Genomic DNA, 24,457 nt, shown 5'->3' on the forward strand with positions numbered 1-24,457 from the left:
GGTCGTTTTTTGTTGTCGTTGAGGACAAACATGTACCTACCTATAATACGCAACAGGTGCAGGATAGCGCGGGTGACGTAAGTGTGTGCGGTACATCCCCCCGCCTCATACCCCGATTGCCAGAGTGAAAATAATTATTATGCTAATAAAAATGCATTATTCAAACTTCCAGCTGACAATTTGCTACGTTTGAGCAAAAACTACCGCAGATAAACTTGATTGTAAGTATAAAGTAAGCTCGTGAACTTAATAAACTTAGCAGCGTCTAGACTACTAAGAAAATGAGCAGACGCCTAATTTATACTTCGTAAAATCCAACTACCGTATCTTTACATTTTTCTTGCTTCATCTGGGTCCATAATAAAGACATTAGAAAAGAATTAGGAAAATATAAATAATTAGCTTTTTCCCGTGTCTTTATCGATGTGGATTTAGGATTAATAAAGATCCTATTCGAATCCTTTGAAATCCATTCCTAGTTGCGGTCTAAGGGCACCTTCAAATGTAACGCACAGTGCCGCACCGCTGCAGCGCTGCTTTGTAAATCCATAAATATACAAAAAGGCGCGACTGTAGCGCCCACCCAAATAAGTGCGCGGAGGCAAATTTGAAGTGTGTTAAAATCGAACTAAAAAAACTGACAATATTATGTTATTTGGAGTTTACATAATGTTTTAAAATGGCTGTAGGTACTTGGATTGGCGATAGGGGAGCATAGTATTATGGCATATTTCGGCAACACTGCCCACGCGCCCTTATCACCTTCCCTTCTTTTTCTACTCAGTGATCACGACCCTTGGAAGCAGCATTGCAATGAAGTGTTGAGTTTTACATACCAGCCGTAGATAAACTTGAACGTCTTTTATAATACAAGCTGGTACAGAAGAGATAGCCGCCAATGGGCGTGCAGTTTAACAGTTATCTATACATACCGCAATTACGAGAGGAATCCAGGAAAGCAATTCAAGATGCAATTAGTGATGTAAGAAATATAGGATGCACAAACCAATCCCATTTCCTAACTCGCTGGCAAAACGTGCAGCGAGTAAGCAAATCCAACAGAGATAACTAATATAACACGTCGTATGTTTGATTTGATTCGGACTAACATTGAAACAGAAGAAGTCATAAATCAACGCTGATGCGTACGGATCACTGGAATGGACATATAGATAGACATATTCACAAAATTACACTGTCACGTCTGTGGACATAATTATTTAAGAAACAACTTAGCAGAGCATCGCTCCAACTTTCATATAGGTACGTTAAAGGTCGTATCTACAGTTAAACAAAAAAGAAGTTTTTTTTTCAAAGGAACTTTTATTTAAGGCTTTTATTTTTTTATGAAGTTTTGGTTGCAGGCGATTCCATAACCAAGTCAAAGTTTAATGATTTCTTTTTTTTACGTTACTTTTTAACACTAGCATATCGGTTGGACGTTCAACTAAACTTCAGCGACTTTTTCCGAAAGATCAAATGAGTTAAAAGATTTCCGTTTACAATACTGTAGTCAATTGATTTACAGCAGTCGACTACTAAAACCTGACATGACCAATAAAATTATGCTGGTGTTCTTTTTCCAGCTTTCCATAATCTAGAATCCTAAAGTTAATCTGTGACAGTAGGATAATGAATCTATTATTATTTTTGATGCATAGCTTTTAAGAATACGACGCGATTGATTCATATAGGTACCTACGCATTCATGCTGCGCTTTTCTCACCGGAAAATGCTTTTTTCGGAGCTAAAAAAACCATTAATATACCTTATATAAATGAGACTCGACAATAATGGGTATCATTATAGATGCCAAAGGGGGATTTTGTGATTCGGAATAAAATTGTATATCATTTTTAGTCATTATTACACGATGACGAATATAAGTACGAGTATAATAAGAATATACGAGTATAATAAGTAACTAATGAAAACTGACCCGTGACTGTTCTCAAATTACACTGTGTATCTAATTTCTTAATTAAGTTGGTATAATATCCGGTAAATGAATTAATTAAATGCTTTATTTTCCTTTCAAGTATGTATTCTACGTCTTGGCAGAGTAAAATAGTCTTGGTTCATCATCACCAACCGATAGACGTTCACTGCTGGACATAGGTCTCTTGTAGGGACTTCCGCACCCCACAATCTTGCACCGCCTGAATCCAGCGGCTCCCTGCGACTCGTCTGATGTCGTCCGTCCACCTAATGGGGAGTCTTCTAACGCTGCGCCTTCCGGTGCGAGGTCGCCACTCCAGCACCTTGGGACCCCAACGTCTCTCGGTTGAACGAACTATGTGCCCTGCCCATTGCCACTTCAGCGTCGCAATCAGTTAAGCTATGTCAGTTACTCTAGTTCTTCTACGGATCTCCTCATTTCTGATTTGATCGCGTAGAGAAACTCCAAGCATAGCTCTCTCCATCGCCCGCTGAGTGACTCTGAGCTTTCTTACTTGGTTGTCTTACTTTTGGTCTTGGTTACTGGGCTCGAAATCAATAATTTTGACTCTGATAGATGGGATGCACCATGCAACGCCACATAAACAACCACGGTGTGTTTGACTGAGGTAAGAGCGGTAATGCGTTTCGTGCGAGTGATTAATTGAGCCACCAGCGACGTGACGACTCACCAGGTGTTATACGGAATACTAAAATCACAACAGATACCACTTCTATCAAGTTATCTAGAATTCCGTGGCAGTAAACCAGACTATATCGAGTTGGCCTCACACGTGCAAGCGCGGTGAGAGCAGTAATGCGTTTAGTACGAGCGTTAGTGATGTTACGTAGGTTCTACATCTATCTATTTTACATCTATCTAGTGCTAGTCACTACCCCTATTATAAATGCGAAAATGTGTTTGTTTGTTGGTTTATTGTTTTGTTGGTTTGTCCTTCAATCGCCTGGCAACGTGATTTTTTGCATGGGTATAGTTTAGGAGTGACATAGGCTAATTTTTATCCCGGAAAATCAAAGCGTTCCCAAGGGATTTTTAAAAACCTAAATCCACGCGTACGAAGTCGCAGGCATCAGCTATTACCTACATAATAATTTTGAAAACATCAAGTATACATTTGAAATTTTATCGATGGCAGTTTTAGCTGAGGGATTTAGTACCCAAGACAGCATTTTTGTACACTTTTGTTTGTTTATCATCTATCTGTACGCGCACCACGCTGTAACTACTGAACGCAGTGATGTGGTTATCTCTATCATAACTCTATGACTGAACGGATCTGATTTCAATTTCGCATATTTGTAGCTAACTAGCTGCCCTGGCGAACTTCGTTCCGCCTAACAGTCGATACAATTTTTTTTAAATTTTTCTCTCCGTAAGTATCATCCTCGTACTTCAAGGAATATTATAAAAAAATTATTAGCGAAATCGGTTCTGCTGTTCCCGAGATTTGCGATGAGCAACACATTTGGTGATTCATTTTTATATTATAGAGATACGCTGGATTAGTATTTAGGATATTTTTTATCTCGAAATCAATAGGTTGCTTCAGCAATTTTTCGTCGATGTCAGTATATCATTACGTCAAAATATCTGAACCGATGCAAGTGGTAGAGTCAGAGACGTAGCATAAGTTATCTAACATGAAATAAATTTTGATTTTGATTGTAGTTATTTGGCAAAAATCCCAACCATGTGTAGGATCCCAACTCGGTATGAAGGTGTTTCAACATCATCATCATCAACCGATAGACGTCCACTGCTGGACAAAGGTCTCTTGTAGGGACTTCCACACGCCACGTTCTTGCGCCGCATGAATCCAGCGGCTCCTTGCTACTCGTCTGATGTCATCTGTCCACCTAGTGGAGGGGTCTTTCAACACTTCGTCCTCCGGTGCGAGGTCGCCATTCCAGCACCTTGAGACCCCAATGCACAAACTATGTGCTCTGCACTTCAGCTTCGCAATCCGTTGAGCTATGTCGGTCACTCTGGTTCTCCTACGGATCTCCTCATTTCTGATTTGATCACGTAGAGAAACTCCAAGCGTAGCTCTCTCCATCGCCCGCTGTGTGATTCTGAGCTTTCTTATGAAGCCCATAGTTAGCGACCATGTCTCGGATCATTGTAGGTGTTTACCAACAATCAAATCTCAGTCGAACAACTAAAGTTGCCTAATTTATCATGCAGTTATGACAGGGGTTAATGCATTTTCATACGAAAGCTGTAAATATTGTTTTCAAAACAAGACGTGTTCCTGAATTAAAGTGATGTTTAGTAAACGGCACATTATTAGGTAAGTTGAAGGCCACAATCCGGTTTGAATATTATGAAAAGCTGGAGGATAACATAGACTAGTTCCACGAGGACGAATACACTTTTTGTTATATGCCTATATACCTACTTAAATCACAGAATATTGGCACCGATTCTGTTGTCTTTCGTTAAACTAAATTTAGAGTATCTGCACCTTTTTCTTTTGCTACTTCTTGAAAAGAACGGAATATGAATTTTACATTTACAGACTCTTTTAGTTTACGCTATAAATTTAAAGTGATGTGGTTTGACAGCTTTGTCTGTCCTTTTCATACTACATTATTCATATATATATATATATATATATGTGTGTGTATGTATATATTACATAAGAAGAGGATGCAAATACTCTTATAAGTTGTGCTCAGAATCAGTACCATTGACTAAGTTAACACTAGCACTAAAATAAGGGTTATTGTTTTGGGCATAAAAGGGCATCACTTTTGGCAAAATCCTGTTACAATCTTGCTAACGACGTTAAAATAACTTTCAGCTTTTAAAGGATTTAAAAGGAAAGTAAATTTAAACTGTGGGAATTTTTTCGGCCATAAATAATAAAATAGAAACCAATTACACAGTTACGTGTAGGTACATACCATTTCAACCGATAAATTGAATTGGAAGCCAGTAGTAGGCATGGCAGTTGAACAGCAATTAACAAACACGGTTCACTGAGTGTATCACAACTTTCGAACTTCGGTTTTGCTACTGAAATCAAAGCGTTCGTTCGTATACCTATAGATTAAACAATGACTTAATCATAGGTTATTATAAGTTCTAATGCATTTTCATTCACACGTTGCTCATAGTTTACCGTCCTCGTAATAAGACGTGTTCTTGAATTTTAATGTTTGCTAAATTGGGAGCCACTGTTTGAACTCAATTCTGTGTTATGATTACCTATTGTCGGTTGACGGATTACACACATACCAGAATCAGTTTAGATCTGTTTTACTGGAGATGTTTTCGTTACAGTGTTTTCACTTCTATTAGTGGGAACTACTTGCACCCACACAAAATCATATTTGGCTTATCAATATTGGGCTTACCTATTCAACAGACTGAAGCTGTGGTAGCCTAGTGGTTAGGACGTCGGCCTTCCAATCGGAGGTCGGGGGTTCGATCCCGGGCACGCACCTCTAACTTTTCGGAGTTATGTGCGTTTTTAAGTAATTAAAATATCACTTGCCTAAACATTTTACAACAAAAAAGAGTCAAATCGGTCAAGCGGTTATCAAGTGCACTGTACCGAATTTCGTCAAAATCGGTTGAACGGATGGGCCGTGAAAGGCTAGCAGACAGACAGACAGACATATTTTTGCCTTTATAATATTAGTACCTATAGATTATTAATCTATCACCAGAAAACAAACAATATTAACTAAAATACTTAATATTTTTGTAATTAAAACCACTGGCAGTCAGGTGCAGTTTTCATACATTGGAGTGAGTCTCAATAATAATAGAACAGCTCTATAATAGTCTGCGACAAAATAAACTTTGTCGGTATTGTTATGATTAAAGAGCTCCGGGCTTTGTACGCAGTTATACGTACCTTACTTAATCGTTATTGTCTGACATAACCACTCTCCAAATAATTACATTTTAATATTTTTCTAGATATTATAATAAGTACCTACCTACTCTAAAATACTAGTAGAAAAGTCTAATTTCTTACTTGTTTAGTAGCGTTTTAAATAGCGCGTTAAATATTCTGTTATTATAGCTTATAGTTAATCCATACTAATATTATAAATGCGAAAGTGTGTCTGTCTGTCTGCTAGCTTTTCACGGCTCAACCGTTCAACTGATTTTGACGAAATTTGGTACAGAGGTAGCTTGCAACCCGGGGAAGGACATAGGCTACTTTTTATCCCGGAAAATTTAAGAGTTCGCACAGGATTTTTAAAAACCTAAATCCACGCGTACGAAGTCCCGGGCATCAGCTAGTTAATATATAATTTTGGTATCTTCTTTATAATATTATAATTATAGTAATTATAATTTATGATAATTACAGGCGCATTAATATAGGTTTCTGTTATTATTACAAGCAAGCGAGTAATTTTCTCTTGTGCTCAGTTTTTAGGGTTCCGTATCACAAGAGTTCCAATGAGACCCTATTACTAGGCCTCCGCTGGCCGTTTGTCCGTCTGTGTGTCCGTCTGTGAGCGGGCTATATCTCATGAACCGTAATAGGTAGAGACATTTTCACAGACTCTGTATTTCTATTGCCGCTATATAGAAAAAAAAACGCATAAGAGACGCACTATACAATAATAATAATTTATTCACGAGAACGCAGGTGACATTACAATAGTCAAAAAGTAAATAAAATATATATATATAATAATAAGTCATTCAAAAACGACAAAAATAAATAAAAATAATAATTAAATTTTCACATGTCATGTCATACAGAGGGGATACCTAACTATTGCACTACAAAACTATTTATTTCAGTCATCTAATCTAACAAGGCACATAGCAGGTGATAGGACGTTGTTACCGGTAACTACCGATGAAATTATGCCACCAATCGCATGCTCATTTGCTCACTATTTATAAATTACATAAAATATTAATATTAAATTAATTATATTAAGCAAAACGACGGTCGTGCTGTGCACCACAGATTTTTAAATCCTTTTACCGGATCTGGACGCGATGTATGATGATAATTTATTTCAGTGAGTGTCTTACAAATACATTGTCATTTTTTGTCCCTTCAGGTATCTTCTTCTATTCAAAAAGAAATATTGTTTGAGTAAACAAAGTACCTACTAACAACAAAAGTGTACATTTAGATACTCGGAGTTTGTTGTGTTTAAAAACACGAAGGCAGATATGCCCCGTCCCATGTGACGGGGAAAATAGGTAAATGGTAATGGATTTTCCTTTTCCTGTCGCATCTCAAGAACAGATATTAAATTACTAAAGTAATGTAAAAAAAACTACTGAAAATGTTAAACTTAAGTGATCTTTAAAACTTAAAATATAATAAAATTGAATGTTAGATGCAGAGAACGTTAAGTTATGTTAAAATGTAAGGATTTTATAACTTCAGTATTATTCCGTCTTCGATTCCTTCAAAAGTACCAAACGTAGGTGATACATTGATACAAGATGAGTGGAACAAATCAACGAAAGGCCGATGGACATACCAGCTCATTCCCAACCTGGAAAAGTGGACCAGAAGAAAGCATGGCCGCATGACCTACCGTCTGACGCAATGCTTTTCAGGAGACGGAGTATTTATGGATTTTCTTGCAGGCATCGGAAAGCGACAGGTTGCCACGTGCATGTACTGCGACGTAATTGACAATGCAGAACACAGTATTTTACTGCGTAAAGTGGGTCAAAGAGAGGAAGGAACTTATCTCGAAAATAGGTGATATATGTGTCAATAATTTAATGAACAAAATATTACAACATGAAGACACATGGATGCTTGCTGCAAGCTTTATGGAAAAAATAATAAGCTCTAAAGAGGAAGAAGAAAGGCGAAGAGAAAAACAAGTTAAATAGGAATTATATTATAGACAATAATGTTACTGTGTTTAGGCTGAAAGGCGGGCACACGGCAAACAGGGCGACAGAAGGGGTTTTTAGCCGGTAAGAGTCCGGCTCTACCCTCGGGTGTCCATGAGGATTTTCCCCTTCTGTATATAAAAAAAAAACGGTGATACATTGAATTCGTGCAAATTAGTATGGGTTTCGATATTTGGCCATTGTATCATTTAATTTCTCAAATGAAACAGTCAATCATTTCCTGAATATTATTTAATAAAAACCATTATCTGATCAAAGAGATTGAGCGTTTATTTGATTTCGCAATACAGAATGTAAATAAATGGGGCGTAACCTACAAACTACATTATTGACTTCTTTTTATTAACTTCTGTAATAATATGGGTACATTTTGCCTGAAAAAAAAAACATTTTTTTATTTTTATTATCACCAATTATTATCATTATTTGCAATAAAAAATGTGATTGAATGAAAGAAATGCCTAATATTTACCAACCTAATAGATGGATATGACAGAGACAGTAGTTTTACAATAGCGAAAAACAAAGAGTTTTCATGAAAACTATAAAAAACTGGCCAAGTGCGAGCCAGACTCGCACACCGCGGGTTCCGTACTACAGTCGTATTTTTCAACACTTTGCACGATAAATCAAAAACTTTTATGAGTAAAAATAAATAAAAAATCTGTTTTATCTACAGGTAAAATAGATATGATTTATATGATATCCCACTTGGTATAGTAATCTTACTTTCAAAGATGAAAATACTAATTTTTGTTCATGAAGACTTTTTTAATATTTTTTTTGTGACGTAACCTCAAATTTATGATTTTCGGAATTTTTCCTTTACTTGTGCTATAAGACCTACTTCCCGGCCAAATTTCATGATTCTAGGTCAACGCGAAGTACCCTGTAGGTTTTCTTCACAGACACGACAGATGGACAGACAGACAGGCAGGCAGACAGATCGACAACGAAGTGAACGTATTAGGGTTCCTTTTTTTCTTTTTGAGGTACAAAAACATAAAAAATGCAGAAAAGAGAAGAAGAAAAGCATTTTCTACTTTCTTCAATTTACCTTCTAAAATTAGGATGTTCTGTAAAATAATCACGATTCGAATGCCGGTAGACCGCCGCGCCGGCGGTGTTAAATTGAGTTAGTACACGCTACGGCTATAAATCACTAAAACATCGAGAATTCTTTATTACTCAAATATTTTTTATGGAATTGCATAAGTTTCTTAAACCACAGCAATATTATCGAATGATTTTCATGTTTTTTCAACCTACTGTCTAATACCCGGCATGCGTTACATTACCACTTTGTATGAACGACTCGCTTTCCATCAGCTTGTATGCTGATGAAACTTACCCACAAGTCCCAACAACAATATAGTTTCGTCTCAAATGAATGAACGGTAAAATTTTACAGGTAAAAAAGCCAATAAAATGTTACTGTAATTTTATTGTACCGTTTTGATCGAAATCACGAACTTTGGACTCACTTTTAACACAGTTTTAGGCTATTTTGCTTAGAAATAAGTTAAAGTTTGTATTTAGTGCTCGAATTTTTTTAACTTTGGACTCAATTTCAGTATAATTTTAAGCCGTTTTACTTGGAAATACGTTCAGATTTTTATTCAAAATATTTTCTTTCAGACGATAATTACCATAAGACATGATTTGACCTTAAAAATTTTAAGTGCCCATACAGGACTGGTTTTCCTAAATTTTGTACACACCTTTATATACCTGCTATAAATTAACAAAGTTATAAAATTTTATTTTATATTAAAAATGTGAACAAATGTGAATGATAAGTAGTCCGACTCGAAATGGTAAGGCCTTGTTGACTGGACTAACACTATAGGAATTTAAGGAAGCTGTATAGAGTCTAGTGGACGGCTTCCTTAAATATTATAATCATCTCTAAACTCTATCCGCGGACAGAAGTTCACATAGAGCTCTCTCTGTTATTGTCATCATCATCATGATCAACCCATGGCCGGCTCACTACAGAGCACAGGTCTTCTCTCAGAGTGAGAAGGGCTACCACGCTGGCCATGTGCGGATTGGTAGACTTCACACATCTTTGAGAACACTAGATGGAGAACTCTCAGGCATGCAGGTTTCCTCACGTAATATTTTATTTTATTTAATATTAAAGCAAGTGATATTATTTAATTACTTAAAACGCACATACCTCCGAAAAGTTAGAGGTGCGTGCCCGGGATCGAACCTCTGAACTTCGATTAGGAGGTGGACGTCCTAACCACTACCTATATCACACACACACTATCACAGCTATGTATGTTATTGTAATCCCTTACAAATGACAAAGACTTTCAGAGAGTGTTAACCATTTTGAGTTACCAATCAATCACAAATGAGCTATGTTTTCCGTACTAACTTGTTTGTTACAACCCCATTGTGGGTAACTTACAACGGAGATCTTACATGGTGTGCACTTATAGACCTCGTCAAACCGCTATTGCGAGTCGCCATTATTATCACTTTAGTTGTTCATTGTATAACCATATCAATAAAATCCTACACATATATCCCCTAACTGCGCGCGGCGAGAGTTAAAAAGATATGTACTAAATGGCTTTTAACTCTTTCTTACGATCAATCAGAACAACTTATAAAGTCTTGGCATTGTAATTAAATCTAATTCACATAATATAACATTTCCACACACACACACACACACACACACACGCGCGCGCGCACTCATATTGTCATATTGTATGAGGAGGGCGATGATCTCTGCAACACAGTGTATACTTCTGCAGGATCATCGTTCCCATCTGTTATTGTTTGTGAAATTATGTGTGAAAAATAAAGATTATTTATTTATTTATTTATTTAGGAGTAATCAATTTTAGAAAAAAACGGCCCGTATTTAGAACCACCTCCTTTTTTGGAAATCGGGGAAAAATGGCACACTTCGACTTGGAAATCCTTCATGCCTTCATTCTTGATATCACGACTAGCGAGTGGCAATGCGTTGATTTACCTAACGTTGATGGATGAACGTGATCCATCATTCGTTCGGAATTTGCCAATGCGACGTACAAAATACGTATTTGTACTATACCTCTCAACATTCCAAATTCTACCTGAAAATACCCAATTGTTCCTATATTATCCACTTAATAACACAACTGGGCATTTTTTCACCCAGAGTCATTTAAGATATTGCAGCTGTTATGATGCTGATACAATCTATAAACTGCAGTTTTAATTTTTTTATTCAAATACAAGTTATGCCTTGATTACAAACTGACCTGGTGGTAAGTGATGATGCAGTTTAATAAGGAAGAGGGCTAACCTGGAAGGGGTATGGCAGTTTTTATTAAACCCATGCCCCTTTGGTTTCTACACGACATCGTACCGGAACGCTAAATCGCTTGGCGGCACGGCTTTGCCGGTAGGGTGATAACTAGCCACGGCTGAAGCCATCCACCAGACCAGACCAGAAATTTAGAAATTGTAAACATCTAAACCTCTGCCATTAATTGAACCCGGGACCTTCCACTATTATTTTATTTTCCCATAAGATCACAATGCTTATCACAGCGCCAGGGAGGTCGTCAAATAATTGAAGGAATTTGTTGACATTACGGATTAGAAACCATACCATCTTATTACGATAGATTCAAATCATTGAAGCCTGTCAATACTATAAAGTTGGCTACTACAAAGCCACCAGCCTGGCCACTATAACGATGTCGCTATTGTAGGATAGTTGGGATCAGTTTAAAAAGAAACAATAAGTAAAAGTTAAAACCTCAGAAGCAAATTTTAATCACGCTCATACGAACAAAGTTCAAATTGAGTCAAGTTAAAAGCAAACACAAAGTTGGGTATAACTCAAGCTTGAAGCGTTCACTCCCAGCCGCTTCGAGTGTTCCACCACAGTTTCACTCAGAACGTCGTACTTATTAGTAAAAATAACGAACCGAAAATTCATGCAAAGATTTGCCCGATTAGGTGCTTTAAATTACAAAGTTTTATTTAACTTACCGTGTAAGGGCATTTTTGCAATTATTCGTATTCGTATTACGGTCACTACGAATCGCTTTTTTACGAAAACGAATATGAATCGAATACAAACAAGTGCACATACGACCTTTAGCATTGTGCGTTTTTAGCGTTGTGCATTTAAACGATCAAACTGAACAACACTTGCAGGTTTCTCTTCTTACTCGTTGTACTTGTCCAAGTAGGTAAAGCCAAGTACTAATGTTTTATTGCCAACTCGTACATAATATTATTATTTATTCTTGCAGGATGCGCTACGCGGCAGACGCACAGCGTCTCTGCGATCTGCCGTCATCCCTTTACGCACGGACGAGTCGGGTCGAAGTACCCCTTCTGTCACGCACCGCGCCTCCCCGTCACCAGCTGACACCCCGGCACCGAAGAAATCCAACTGGGAAGTGATTGAGCACTTCTCTTCTAATCGGACCAAAAAGAGCGATTCAACCGTAAGTAACCTATATTGCAGCCAATTACTTCAATGCCACTTTTTACATAATTCATCTAAGTACTGAGTAGGTAAGTATGAGTTATACGGGCAACCTCATCCTAATATCATAAATATGAAAGTTTGTATCTGTCTGTCTGCTAGCTTTTCACTTCCCATTATTCAACCAATTTGGACGTGTATTTTTATCCAAGACAATAAAAGAGTTCCCACGGGATTTTCTAAAAACCTAAATCCACGTCTACAAGTCGCGAGCATCATCTATTTTGTACAAGGATAGCTTTCATGCCGGACACAGATAAGTATACGCTACTTATAATCCCGGAAAATTTGAGAGTTTTCACGGGATTTCAAAAAACCTAAATCCACGCAAACGAAGTTGGGGTATCATTATATAGTACCTACCAATTAATCACCAAATATTATTCACTAGCTTATCCCCGCGACTGTCCGCGTGGACAAAACAAATTTCTAGCCCCTATTTTACCCCTTTAGGAGTTGAATTAAAAAAAAATATTTTGCTGATGTCTACGTCATAATAGCTGCCTGCGTGCCAAATTTGAGCCCGATCCGTTCTGTTGTTTGAGCTGTGCGTTGATAGATCAGTCAGTCAGTCACCTTTTCATTTTATATAATATTATTTAGATTAGTACCTAATGACATTTATCGGGGAGCACGGCAGTGTTTCATCGAAGCGTTCGAAGCGTTTCGTCGAATTTTCGAACAGTCATAAAACTTTTTCCAAAACTTATTCTTTTAGGCGTAATGAATTTCGTCAGAGACCGAAACTTAATAATTCAACCCCATATAAGTCAATGTTTGACCCCGATTGCTGAGATTCGATGTCATGATGGTGATGTGATGATTGTACACTTACTCAGAGTACACTGTTATCTTCAATTGCATAATCTATCAATCACTTTGTAAAAAAAAAACTGATCGGTCGGTGAGAATTCTTTATATTTGTAGGATGCTTCTTTTGTGCTCCATCTTATACAGTTTTAATAAACGTATCTTAAGTTACTAGTAACTAATATCCTATTACAGAGTAGTGTGTGGCGATAAAAGCCATCATGGAATAGTTGCTCTAAAGCTTCTCGAACTTTTCCTATCAAAAGTTGTAAAACATTTATGATGTTCACAATAAAATAGTTTAAACTTTGTATTTCAGTAGGTACATTATATTGTTCACACCATTTGGCTTGAACTGTAATATTATAATAGTTAAACTAGATTAGGAGCATAGTTTCAAAACTATTAAATTTGATGGCATACTAGTTTATTTGATACTAGATAATCCCCGTGACTTCGTCCGCGTGGATTTAGATTTTTAAAATTCCAAGGTAACTTGTCGAGTTTTCGGGCTAAATAGGCAATATCTGTATATGGGATCTCTGCATATTAAATAAATGATGCTTGTCACTTCGTCCACATTAAATTTGGTTATTCAATAACTGGGACAATGCTCTACAAAACCGCTATCTCTTTCTAAAGGTCAATATACATTATTTTCTACCGTGTACTTTAACTAAAGTAGGAAATAATAGGAAACCCTGTACTGTAAGTATAATGTATTCTATCTCATTCTCTGGCAAACTAACCTACAGATGTGCGTTTGTCACTTTTTCGTTTCATCGAACCCACAACGGTACAAATCACAACAGTAGGTTAGGTAATAACATTGACTTATAATACTAGGTACAGACGAGGGCTCACAAATGAATTGACATCGCTCAAGTGGCCCGGTTTGCACACATATACACATCTATGTTTCTTATTACGAAATGTAGAAGAAAGTTTTATAATATCAACAACTTCAGTTTATTATAAACCTTAAAACTTGAACATAAAGCTTAATAACGATTGCTAAATATTTATATTTAAGACCTCTTGTCATCGATTTTAAACTTAAAATATTCAATTTTTTCAAATGACAATAAAAACATTTATTTTATAATAATACTTACCTAACACCTAAGCATAAGTCTAAAACATCGAGTAATTTGAAATAAGATTTTTGGCTGATATTTTTCGGGCCGCATTTGAAGCACTTATTTCATTTCTTGAGCATTTTATTTCAATGGGTAATAAAGTAGTAGTCAATTCACAAACAAAACAGTAAAGTTCTATACAAACACTCACATATTGTATATCGCTGAGTACACACTACAAATCGAGTATAAGCACATGTATAAACATAATAGGTAGGTACCTCTGTGACACTATACGATTGGAAAAATATTTTCTTATATTCAAACCGTGCGAGTTTTGGAGAGAATAAACGTGATATTTTGATGAAACGATGTAACGTAGTTACGTGCGTTTGAATATTTCAATACTGGATACTTTTGAAATTCCGCTTTACCAATTTGATCGAATTGAATAATCATGTTATCATGATGCCGAATCTAAATTCTATTAGATATCTACAGATTCATTCATTCATTCAAAACATAAATAATATAATAGTTTTTATATTTTTGTATTTATTACAAAGCTTTAAGAACGGACCGACGTCAAAAAGGCCTTCGTATTATTCACTCAGGTAGTGAGCTGTAGATATAATAGATTTTTTATCTTACTAGCTTGGAAAGGCTTTTTTGTCGTCTGAAATCAGCATGAAAATGTCATTTGAAATGAATGGCAACCCTAACTTTTTCTTTCTATTAAAAATGACATCAAAGATTTTTTAATAATAAAAACTTCTGAATCATTGTCAACCATGTTATGAAACATTCAGAGACGCGGTTCCTCTTTACAGTCTTTATTATTATAGGCATTAGGTTAGTTACGTAGTAGGTTTGAACATTTATTTTTAATCCATACTAATCCAAATACTAATAAACGTGAAAGTGAATCTGTCTGTCTATCTGTCTCTCTATCGTGTCTCTCAAGAAACCTACATGAAGAACGGTAGTTCCCGTTAACCTAAAATCATGGGCAGGTAGGTAGGTCTTGTAAGTGTCTTCACAAATAATCAGTATTTTCTATTTTCTAAGTAAGATTCCATTTTCAAAGTAGGTACTATACCAAGTGGGATATCATATGAAAGGGCTTTACGTATACATTCTAAAACCATTTTTTATTATTATTTATATGCATAATAGTTTTCGATTTATCGTGCAAAATGTTGAAGGAAACGTCTGTAGTACGGAACCCTCAATGCGCGAGTCTGACTCGCACCTGGCGTTTTTTTTAAATTCTAATAAACATTAACAAGTGCTTTTGAATCGTCAGAATGATTTATCATGTTGAAGGGTTGTCGTGGTCGCCATTTGCCACAATATCAAAGGTATCGTCCTACTGTGTCTCTCTTTACACTGTGATACTGCTATCAAAATCGAGCATTGTCATAAACTGCTTCCCTGCAGCTTCTTAATTTGCATTGCAATATGGCACAGTGGGAGGACACTAAAATACATTAATCTAAACGCAGTTCGTTTGTGTACATCCAGCGTCTTATTAAAAACCAAAGAACAGATTTTATAAGTAGGTACTTACTACTTTAAAACCGGTCAAGTGCGAGTCAGACTCGCACATGAAGGGTTCCGTACTATCGCATAAGATTATGTATATCTTAATTTTTTTTAATTTACATGGCAGACATTTTGTATTTTTTATTATATTTTGAATAGTGGCAATTGAAATGTACATTCTGTGAAAATTTCAGCTCTCTACCTATTACGGTTCACAAGATACAACCCGCTGATAGACGGATGGACGGATGGACAGCGGAAGCATAGATCTAAATTTGGGTAGGCAACGTTTAAAAAGCACTGCCACAAAAAATAACTTACGTAAAGAGCATACTAAATTTAAAAAATGTGAATTCAGGCGAGCGCTTACAGCTTGCTAAAAAGCCTACGACAAGTTTTGGGGACGTACTGCAAATGTGCGCGTAGGCGTGGGAGAGCTACGATTCCTTTCATGCTATTGAAAGGACTGTACAGCTGCACTAGACTTCCTTAACCTACTTAACTACTTATTAGAGCCACATAATATAAATTAGGTAGATATATTGGTAAGCAAATGTGTTTGATGAGGATAATTAATATGAATTAAAGTAGGTAGGTACATACCTACTTCGTACGTACGGAGCGAGCTTCCCTCGCAAATTCATCGTGCTGAATCCCTTAATGAATTTAAGATCATTACCTGTCTCTTTGCTACCTTCAGTAGACATAGTTTATTATTTAAATCTATCTGTGTAGTCTTGTGTCTGTATATTATATTTATTTTGTATATATTAGTGTATTCATATATTAAATTTATAATATATGGTTTAGTTTATTTAGCTATTAGTATTTAAGTTTATTACATACACAACCTCCCACTGTTCAATTGTTCGTTTTCTCCCTAGCGTTAGGTTGTCTAGAAGAAATCGCTATTTAGAGATAAGACCGCCTTTTTGTTCCTACATTCTAAGATCTCTTTTTGTTGCAATAAAGTTTTTGGTGCAATAAAGAATATACATACATAGGTACATATTACTCCTCACGCGCCATTTTAGTCCTTATTTTAAGGTGAATCGTACTTTTGACATGACAGTTGACCCGTAGAGTTAAAATGGCGCGTGAGGAGTTGTACGTTCTATAACCTATAGCATTTATGAGTTACGAATACGATACGATACGATTAAAAAACAATATGGTAGTAGTTGCCATATATTATCTGTATGTCTCTGCGGTCTCTGTTTTGTTTATTAACTAGGTATTGGTATATCAATGATTAACTGGGCATTATTAATAAGGACCGGCCATTATTAATAATGCCCAAAAGTGATGGGCAAAGTGATTAATTTATCACTTTGGTCGGCTATTATTAATAACTAGCTGATGCCCGCGACTTCGTCCGCGTGGATTTAGGTTTTCAAAATCCCGTGGGAACACTTTGATTTTCCGGGATAAAAAGAAGCCTATGTGTTAATCCAGAGTATAATCTATGCTCATTCCAAATTTCAGCCAAATCCGTTCTGTAGTTTTTGCGTGAAGGAGTAAATAACACACACACACACACACACACACACACACACACACATACAAACTTTCGCCTTTATAATATTGTTGTGATGCCCGACGGCCCGTGGTCCATGTAATACTTATGTAATAAGTCATGTTTGAGATAGCTTGAATTTATCACTTGGACCGGGCAGTATGAATAATCCCCCGAAAGGTTTCAAAAACTAATCAAATCACAAACGTCGTATTCCGCAAACATATCATTTTACAAACAAACATTTGACTAACACTCTATTAACAAATGTTTTACTTTGCAAAAGTGATGAACACTACCACGACAGAGGCCAGGTCGACAGAGCCCCGCTGCGCGGGGCTCCTTTTTCTGGCTCATTTTTCTTTTTCTAACCCATTCGAGTCGGGGTGCTCCGCGTCCCGAGTTCGCTTCGCTCGCTCTTGCAGCCTAAGTTCTCTGTGCCTGTTTTTCCAATATAGTTCATTTTTTGTTGACTTTTCATGAAAATTTTGTAAGTTTAATTTCATTTAATAAACAAAAACACTACAGTTCACCTATTTTATTACTTTGCCCAAAATAGGGTGGGCATTATTCATAATGGCTGGGAAAAGTGATTAATCATGCTGTTTTGATCACATTGTCCAATTGAGTCGGGCATTATGAATACAGACTGGCCATTATTAATAGTGCCCGGACTTATCAAATTGCCTATAATATATACATTAGTCAGTTAAATCTTCATAGTCAATCGCTCAACGGAGCTTCGATATAGCAATGCCAACAGACGGAAAGCCCAGAGAGAAGAAAGATGCTGCAATGCGAATGTGATGTGATTAACATAGTTCCTTGTATTACTTACTAACTTCTAAGATCTCGTTGGATTTCCGTCAAGTGTTGTGTGTGACCAAGCCTTTATATCAACAATTCTCGGAAGTTAGCTCATGGTTTGCTTTGTGTCGGCGGCAGAACAGTAGCTATGTTTGAGGACCGAAGGCTTCGCCCGCAGGCTTCCCTTCCTTCACATCGTAAACAATATTGTTAGGCCCCAACTTTCATTACATTACATTAGCGCTTTGTTACTTCGAACAATAAAATATAGAAAAACTCCCCCACAGAAGTTTTGTTCTGCTTCGGATTCCTATTGTAGCCGTCGAAGTTTTCTTACCTGTTTTATAATATTTTCAATATCTCTTTTACCCAAAGCTTATTATTGTTATCAAAGTAAAGGAAAATACGCGATGTTATTATAAAAGTCTTAAAACAGCACCATTTTCCCTGAGAGCAGTTGAATTGTTTTCGTGCGGTTTCCTTTGGTTAGATTTCATTTATTTCAAACGGACCTAGAAGCAAGACTCTGCTCTTGGTTCGGATAATTTAGATTATTAAATTATGTTTCCCCAGCGAAGATGCGCATCTAAATTCTTGCCGCCGCCGTCTGCTACTGACGTTAATTAGCGGTGCGTTAACTAATACAATTATCTTCATTGTAAATCCAAGACTACAGTGCAACCTCCTTTTTATTTAACCGAGTTCTTATAGGTAGTTAATTAGTTTTTATTCTATTTACCTACATTTATTTGAGATAACCACATTACTGCCTATCTCTAATATTTCTATTGAAGGATTGAACCAATTAGTTTTCAATAGAACTGACTTTAAAGCAGATATTAATAATAAATAATTTTAGATTCGTAACATTTTGGTTACGGAAAATGTATATTTTTTTGTAAATATAAATAATTAATATACAAAACTTTTTTACGAAAATAAATTATTATGTTTTTTGTTTAACTGTTTTTTAATTCCAAATAAAGATTTATTTGGTAGGTATAAAGAAAATATTGTGTTATTACCTAATTAACTAACAAACATACGTAATATAATTATTTGCTCTAACTTTAGATATTATTGTTTTAATTTGGTAAGTACCTAGTACTTACTAGCTTCTACTTCGTCCTCCTTGATTAAGATACAACTACGTTGTAAGTAGATGAAAAGTGTCGTCTTGAATTTAGACTGATATTAACCGTTATAGCTAAGTAAGATTTTTTCCTAAAAAGTCTATATACCTACTACGAAGAGTGAAGAAAAACATCGTGAGGAAACGTGCATGCCTGAGAGTTCTCAATAATGAACTCAAAGGTGCAGAAGTCTGTCAAGTCAATTCGCACATGGCAGCTATGGCCTAAACCCTACTCACTCTGAGAGATCTCTGCTTAGTAGTGGGACAGCTATGGGTTGATCATGATGATGATGATCAAAAAGAGATATTTTTTTTAGTTTGCGAGTTTTTATATAAGAAATATCATCTCCGGAACTAATGATGCGATTCTGAAAATTATTTCACTGATATAGAACGTTGACCACGAATGCTATAAATTATCGGAAAAGATAATAATATTACTGTTCCTGTTGGTCACGTGGATGAAGTCGCGGGTAAAAGCTAGTTTTAATGAAAGTGAGGGCCACCTAATTAAAAAAGAAGATTTTGATTTTGAAAAATTCGTCTCATGCCCATTTTTTGGCTCAAACTCTTATTTTTGACTTGTGGCTGTTACATGCGACCTTCATAAATCACCATTATTTAATCATCATCACCATCAACAACCGATAGATGTCCACAATTGGACAAAGGCCTCCTGTAGGAACTTCCACATGCCAAGGTCTTGCGCCGCCTGAATCCAGCGGCTTCCTGTGACTCGTCTGATGTCAGCCGTCCACCTAGTGGGGGGGTCTTCCAACGCTGCGTCTTCAGGTGCGAGGTTGTGATTCCAGCACCTTGAGACCTCAACGTCTATCGGTTTTGCGAACAATGTGCCCTGCCCATTGCCACTTCAGCTTCGCAATCCGTTGACCTATGTCGGTTACTCTAGTTGTCCTACAGATCTCCTCATTAATTAATACCTACACAATAATAAATAATCCACGGAGGACCGGAGGGCTGGCAGCTACCTCGGTCAGCATATTAGTCTGGCCATTCAACGAGGTAACGCTGCCAGCGTTCTGGGCACCCTGCCTCGATGCGGTGGTTTAGATGATATTTTCGATCTGTAATTTTTATGTTCAATTGTTTAGATGCGTTTTATTAGAGTACACTTTATAAGTCCGTATAAAACAAACTTTATTATCAAACTTTATTAATAGTGTGTAAATTATTCAGAAAAAAACCCCTTAATCTAAGCTAGTGCAGTGCAATTTAAGTAACTTGAAACAATTTCCACTGCGAGCACTGAAACGGCGAAATTTAACACACAAAGCGTAAGTTTAGGTAATTGAACAGTAACCGGACGAAATTACGAGGACTATACTATTTACCTATTTTCAGCCAGAGTCCATTATTAATTAATTTCACTGTGGCTTGTAGGTATACGTGTTGGATTACCAAAGTGTACAGAAATAGTTAATCCAAAACTTAACAAAATAGATCCAGACTTTGGATAAAAGGTGCTTCCAATGTTAGCAAATTTTATACTTAGTCACACTACTTACTATAATATTATAACTAAGTATAGCATAATACATTATAACTAAGTATAACATTAGCTTGAGTAAATGTTTGCTTGACGGAACCTCGAGTGAACAAGGGGATAATGTTGGCAAGTCAAAATTTATTCATTTCATGCATAAATTAAAATAAACTATTAATAAACTTAAATCTAAAAAAAACAACATTAAATTAAAACTAAAACAAATTAAATTAAATCTAAAACCTCATCGAGACCACCGCAGCGAGGCATTGTACCCAAGATGCTGGCAGCATTACCCCTTTGGATGGCCAAACTAATTCTTTGGCCAAGGTAGCTGCCAGCTCTCGGGTCCCCGGTTGACTCGATAACTCTTTTCGCAATTTCTTCAAAAAGAGCTCGAGCCCCCGGGCCCCACGGCATAAATTAATTATATTACTTTGTAGGACCTAGTGTCTCTTATTCTAAAGGTTTTATTATGTAGTAGCAGCGGGTACCCAGTGTGTGCTGCCAAAAATTGCCTAATACATATTTTTATTGGTCTACTAGCTGCCCCGGCGAACTTCGTACCGCCTAACAATCGATTCTTTTTCAGGATTTTTTTTTTAATTTGTCTCTCCGTAAGAACCATCCCCGTACTTCAAGGAATACTATGAAAAAAGAATTAGTGAAATCGGTTCAGCTGTTCTCGAGATTTGCGATTAGCAACACATTCTGCGATTCATTTTTATATATAGAGAAAATCATCTTCGCATTATTGTCTTTATAATTATTATTTATTTATTATTATTATTATTTATATAATAAGTCACCGTCAATCTGTATAATCTGGTATTGTATAGAATACCTAAAACATTCAGGCAAAGTATAAAATATTTTTATTTTATACTTAAGTACCCGAAAATATGGTTTTATTAAAAACTAAAACGGTTTATAGCTCAGTTAAAATACATTAGGTATTCGAAAAAATATCACTGCTCCCTACGCATTGCCACTTTTGCCACCCGCAATAATGTAACCAAATATATTCACACCTGAGTCTAAATCAATTCAGATCCACGGAGTAGGGATTCAATAAAAGAGGCTGAAAAAACACACGTAATGTACCACCTACACGTAACTTGTACTATCTTCACCGCAGTTTAGTTTGTTCTGCTTTTCAAAAATATTTTTTGAACTTTATCCTATCGACAAAAAGATAAAGTTCAAAAAATTACAACTTGAATGCTCGTCGTCGTCGTCAACTGGTAGACATCCACTGCTGGACATAGGGCTCTTGTAAGCACATGGCACGTCCTTTACGCCATCTGGCTCCTGCAAATTTTTTTTAAATTCATATTATAGGCAAACGCACGACCACAATCACACCTGATGGAAAGTGATGATGTGGCCTAAGATGGGACTCGTTTACCTAGAAGATACCTATTCACTCTTGTTTTAAAGATACCTGGGTTGTACTTGGTAGGAAACACAGATCGTGGAAGAGTTTTCCAATTAATCTTAGCCATGCGTATGAGGAATGATGACGCAAAACGTTTCGTGCATGTAGATGGGATGTCGACGACATTGGATGGAAACTCGCCCGACGACATCTTGCGGTTCGGTGGTAAAATGGTGAAGTGGGGACAAGATCGAAAAGTTCAAAAAAGAAAAGAAAGAAGAAAAAGTGGACAAAAGTGTTTGATGTCGTCTGTCCACTTAGTGGGAATTTTAACGACTCTAACGTTTATTTATTCTTCAAACGACGTTCCTCACCTACTGCGATTTCAGCTCCACACTAAATTTTTAACGATTTACGGAAGGGTTTTGAGTTTAGCATTAAAAGTTCTTATGCTGCAGAAGGATGGATGAAGGTGGATTTCTATCAGCAGCGGCTGATGACGATGACGAAAACATTGAATAATAATCCAACAAACATTAAGTGAAACTAGTCTGGTGAAACTCGAAAGATACAAAATCGCAACGATCTACGAGTACGAAGTTAATTAATATCGACGAGAAACAAAGGAGGCTGAAAAAACAAAAATGTAGGTAAGCAGGGTCCCGAGACGGAATGAGTAAATACGCTCCGCGCGATCAAACTGCGTGCCGGCGGCAAGTCAAACACCAATCACGACGTCTTTATTCAATTAAGCCGCCTTGGGGTCGGAAGTCGCAACGGGCTACTTTCAGCTCCTAATTACGAGACCATTAATCGTGCTGTACCATAAAATGAAATAACTTTGTAGCTACGACTCATATGCAAAATGTTAAGACTTTTGTTAGCTTTTTTAGGGTTCCGTATCTCAAAAGGAAAAACGGAACCCTTATAGGATCACTTTTGTTGTCTGTCTGTCAAGAAACCTACAGGGTACTTCCCGTTGAGCTAAAATCATGAAATTTGGCAGGTAGGTAGTTCTTATAGCAGATATTAGGGGAAAAGTCTGAAAACCGTGAATTTGTGGTTACATCACAAGAAAAAAATTAAAATGTTCATGAACAAAATATTCCTATTTTCACCATTCAAAGTAAGATTACTATGCCAAGTGGGGGTATATAGCGTAAGATCCATAGATACCCCACACGTATGGGTTTGATGAAAAAAATAATTTGAGTTTCAGTTCTAAGTATGGGGAACACCCAAAATTTATTGTTTTTTTTTCTATTTTTGTGTGAAAATCTTAAGGTGACGCAGTACGCTCGACCGACTCTGTTTGCTTTTCATTTGACATTGTATGAGAAAGGTGAGAGACACGATGATTTTCACCGAAATCAAGGGTTTAGGAAAAGTATTTTTGAGAAAAAACTACTAAGTTTTTTTTTTTTTTTTTAATAGATATAGCGAGCAAGCGAGCAGGCGGGTCACCTGATGTTAAGTGATTACCGCCGCCCATGAACATTTGCAGCACCAGAGGAGCCGCCGATGCGTTGCCGGCCTTTTAGGAATTTGTTGGTCCGCCCCTTGAATAACCCCATGTTATAATCTAGTGGGAACACCGCCGATGGGAGTTGGTTCCACAGTTTGCACGTGCGTGGAAAGAAGGATCTGGCGCAGCGGACGGTCGAAGTGCACCAGACACTCAGATGGTGAGGGTGAAAAAAGGGTTTATGTTTGCAAAGTATAGTTATTTCAACTAATGAATAAATAAACTATGTCTAATGTTAAATTTCTTTAGAATTTTCATACCCCTAACCTTATTTATTTACGCCCAAAGTTGTCATAAATTTAGTGTTAAAATAGGAATCTTTTGAGGCTCGTAACTTTAAAATCAAGATTTTTTTCAGTGTTTCATATATCAATAAACCTAGATAATGGCGAGATTAATTGATATAATATTTAGTTTTGAGCGTACAGCATCAAATAATGTAGTAATTACCCTCCTACGTTTGTATGAAGAAAGCACCGACCCGAGCCCCCTTAATGCGATTCACAGAATAGGTACATCTACTTACCAAGTTTCAACAGTATAGCTCTTCGGAATTCGGTTAAAAGTGGCTGTGACATACGGACGGACAGACAGACAGACATGACGAAGCTATAAGGGTTCCGTTTACGGAACCCTAAAAACTGGCCAAGTGGGAGTTGGACTCGCGCACGAAGAATTCCGTACCATCTCTATATATAAAAATGAATCGCTAAATGTGTTACTGATCGCAAATCTCGAGAACAGCTGAACCGATTTCGCTAATTCTTTTTTTATAATATTCCTTGAAGTACGAGGTTCTTACGGAGAGAAAAATTTAAAAAAT

General features: G+C 36.7%; 1 protein-coding gene across 2 annotated transcripts in view; it reads left to right on the forward strand.

Moving 5' to 3' along the window:
* Positions 1 to 24,457, forward strand: part of LOC117995718 (adenylate cyclase type 6) — a 157,967-nt gene that overhangs the window by 59,278 nt on the left and 74,232 nt on the right. For both annotated transcript variants that reach the window (XM_069509019.1, XM_069509020.1), the window contains exon 3: positions 12,097 to 12,294. In XM_069509019.1, coding sequence (XP_069365120.1) covers positions 12,097 to 12,294 — 198 coding nt within the window. The remainder of the gene's footprint in view (positions 1 to 12,096; positions 12,295 to 24,457) is intronic.

This window comes from Maniola hyperantus, chromosome Z, assembly GCF_902806685.2.
Source record: "Maniola hyperantus chromosome Z, iAphHyp1.2, whole genome shotgun sequence".
In the NCBI taxonomy this organism is placed as follows: Eukaryota; Metazoa; Arthropoda; class Insecta; order Lepidoptera; family Nymphalidae; genus Maniola; species Maniola hyperantus.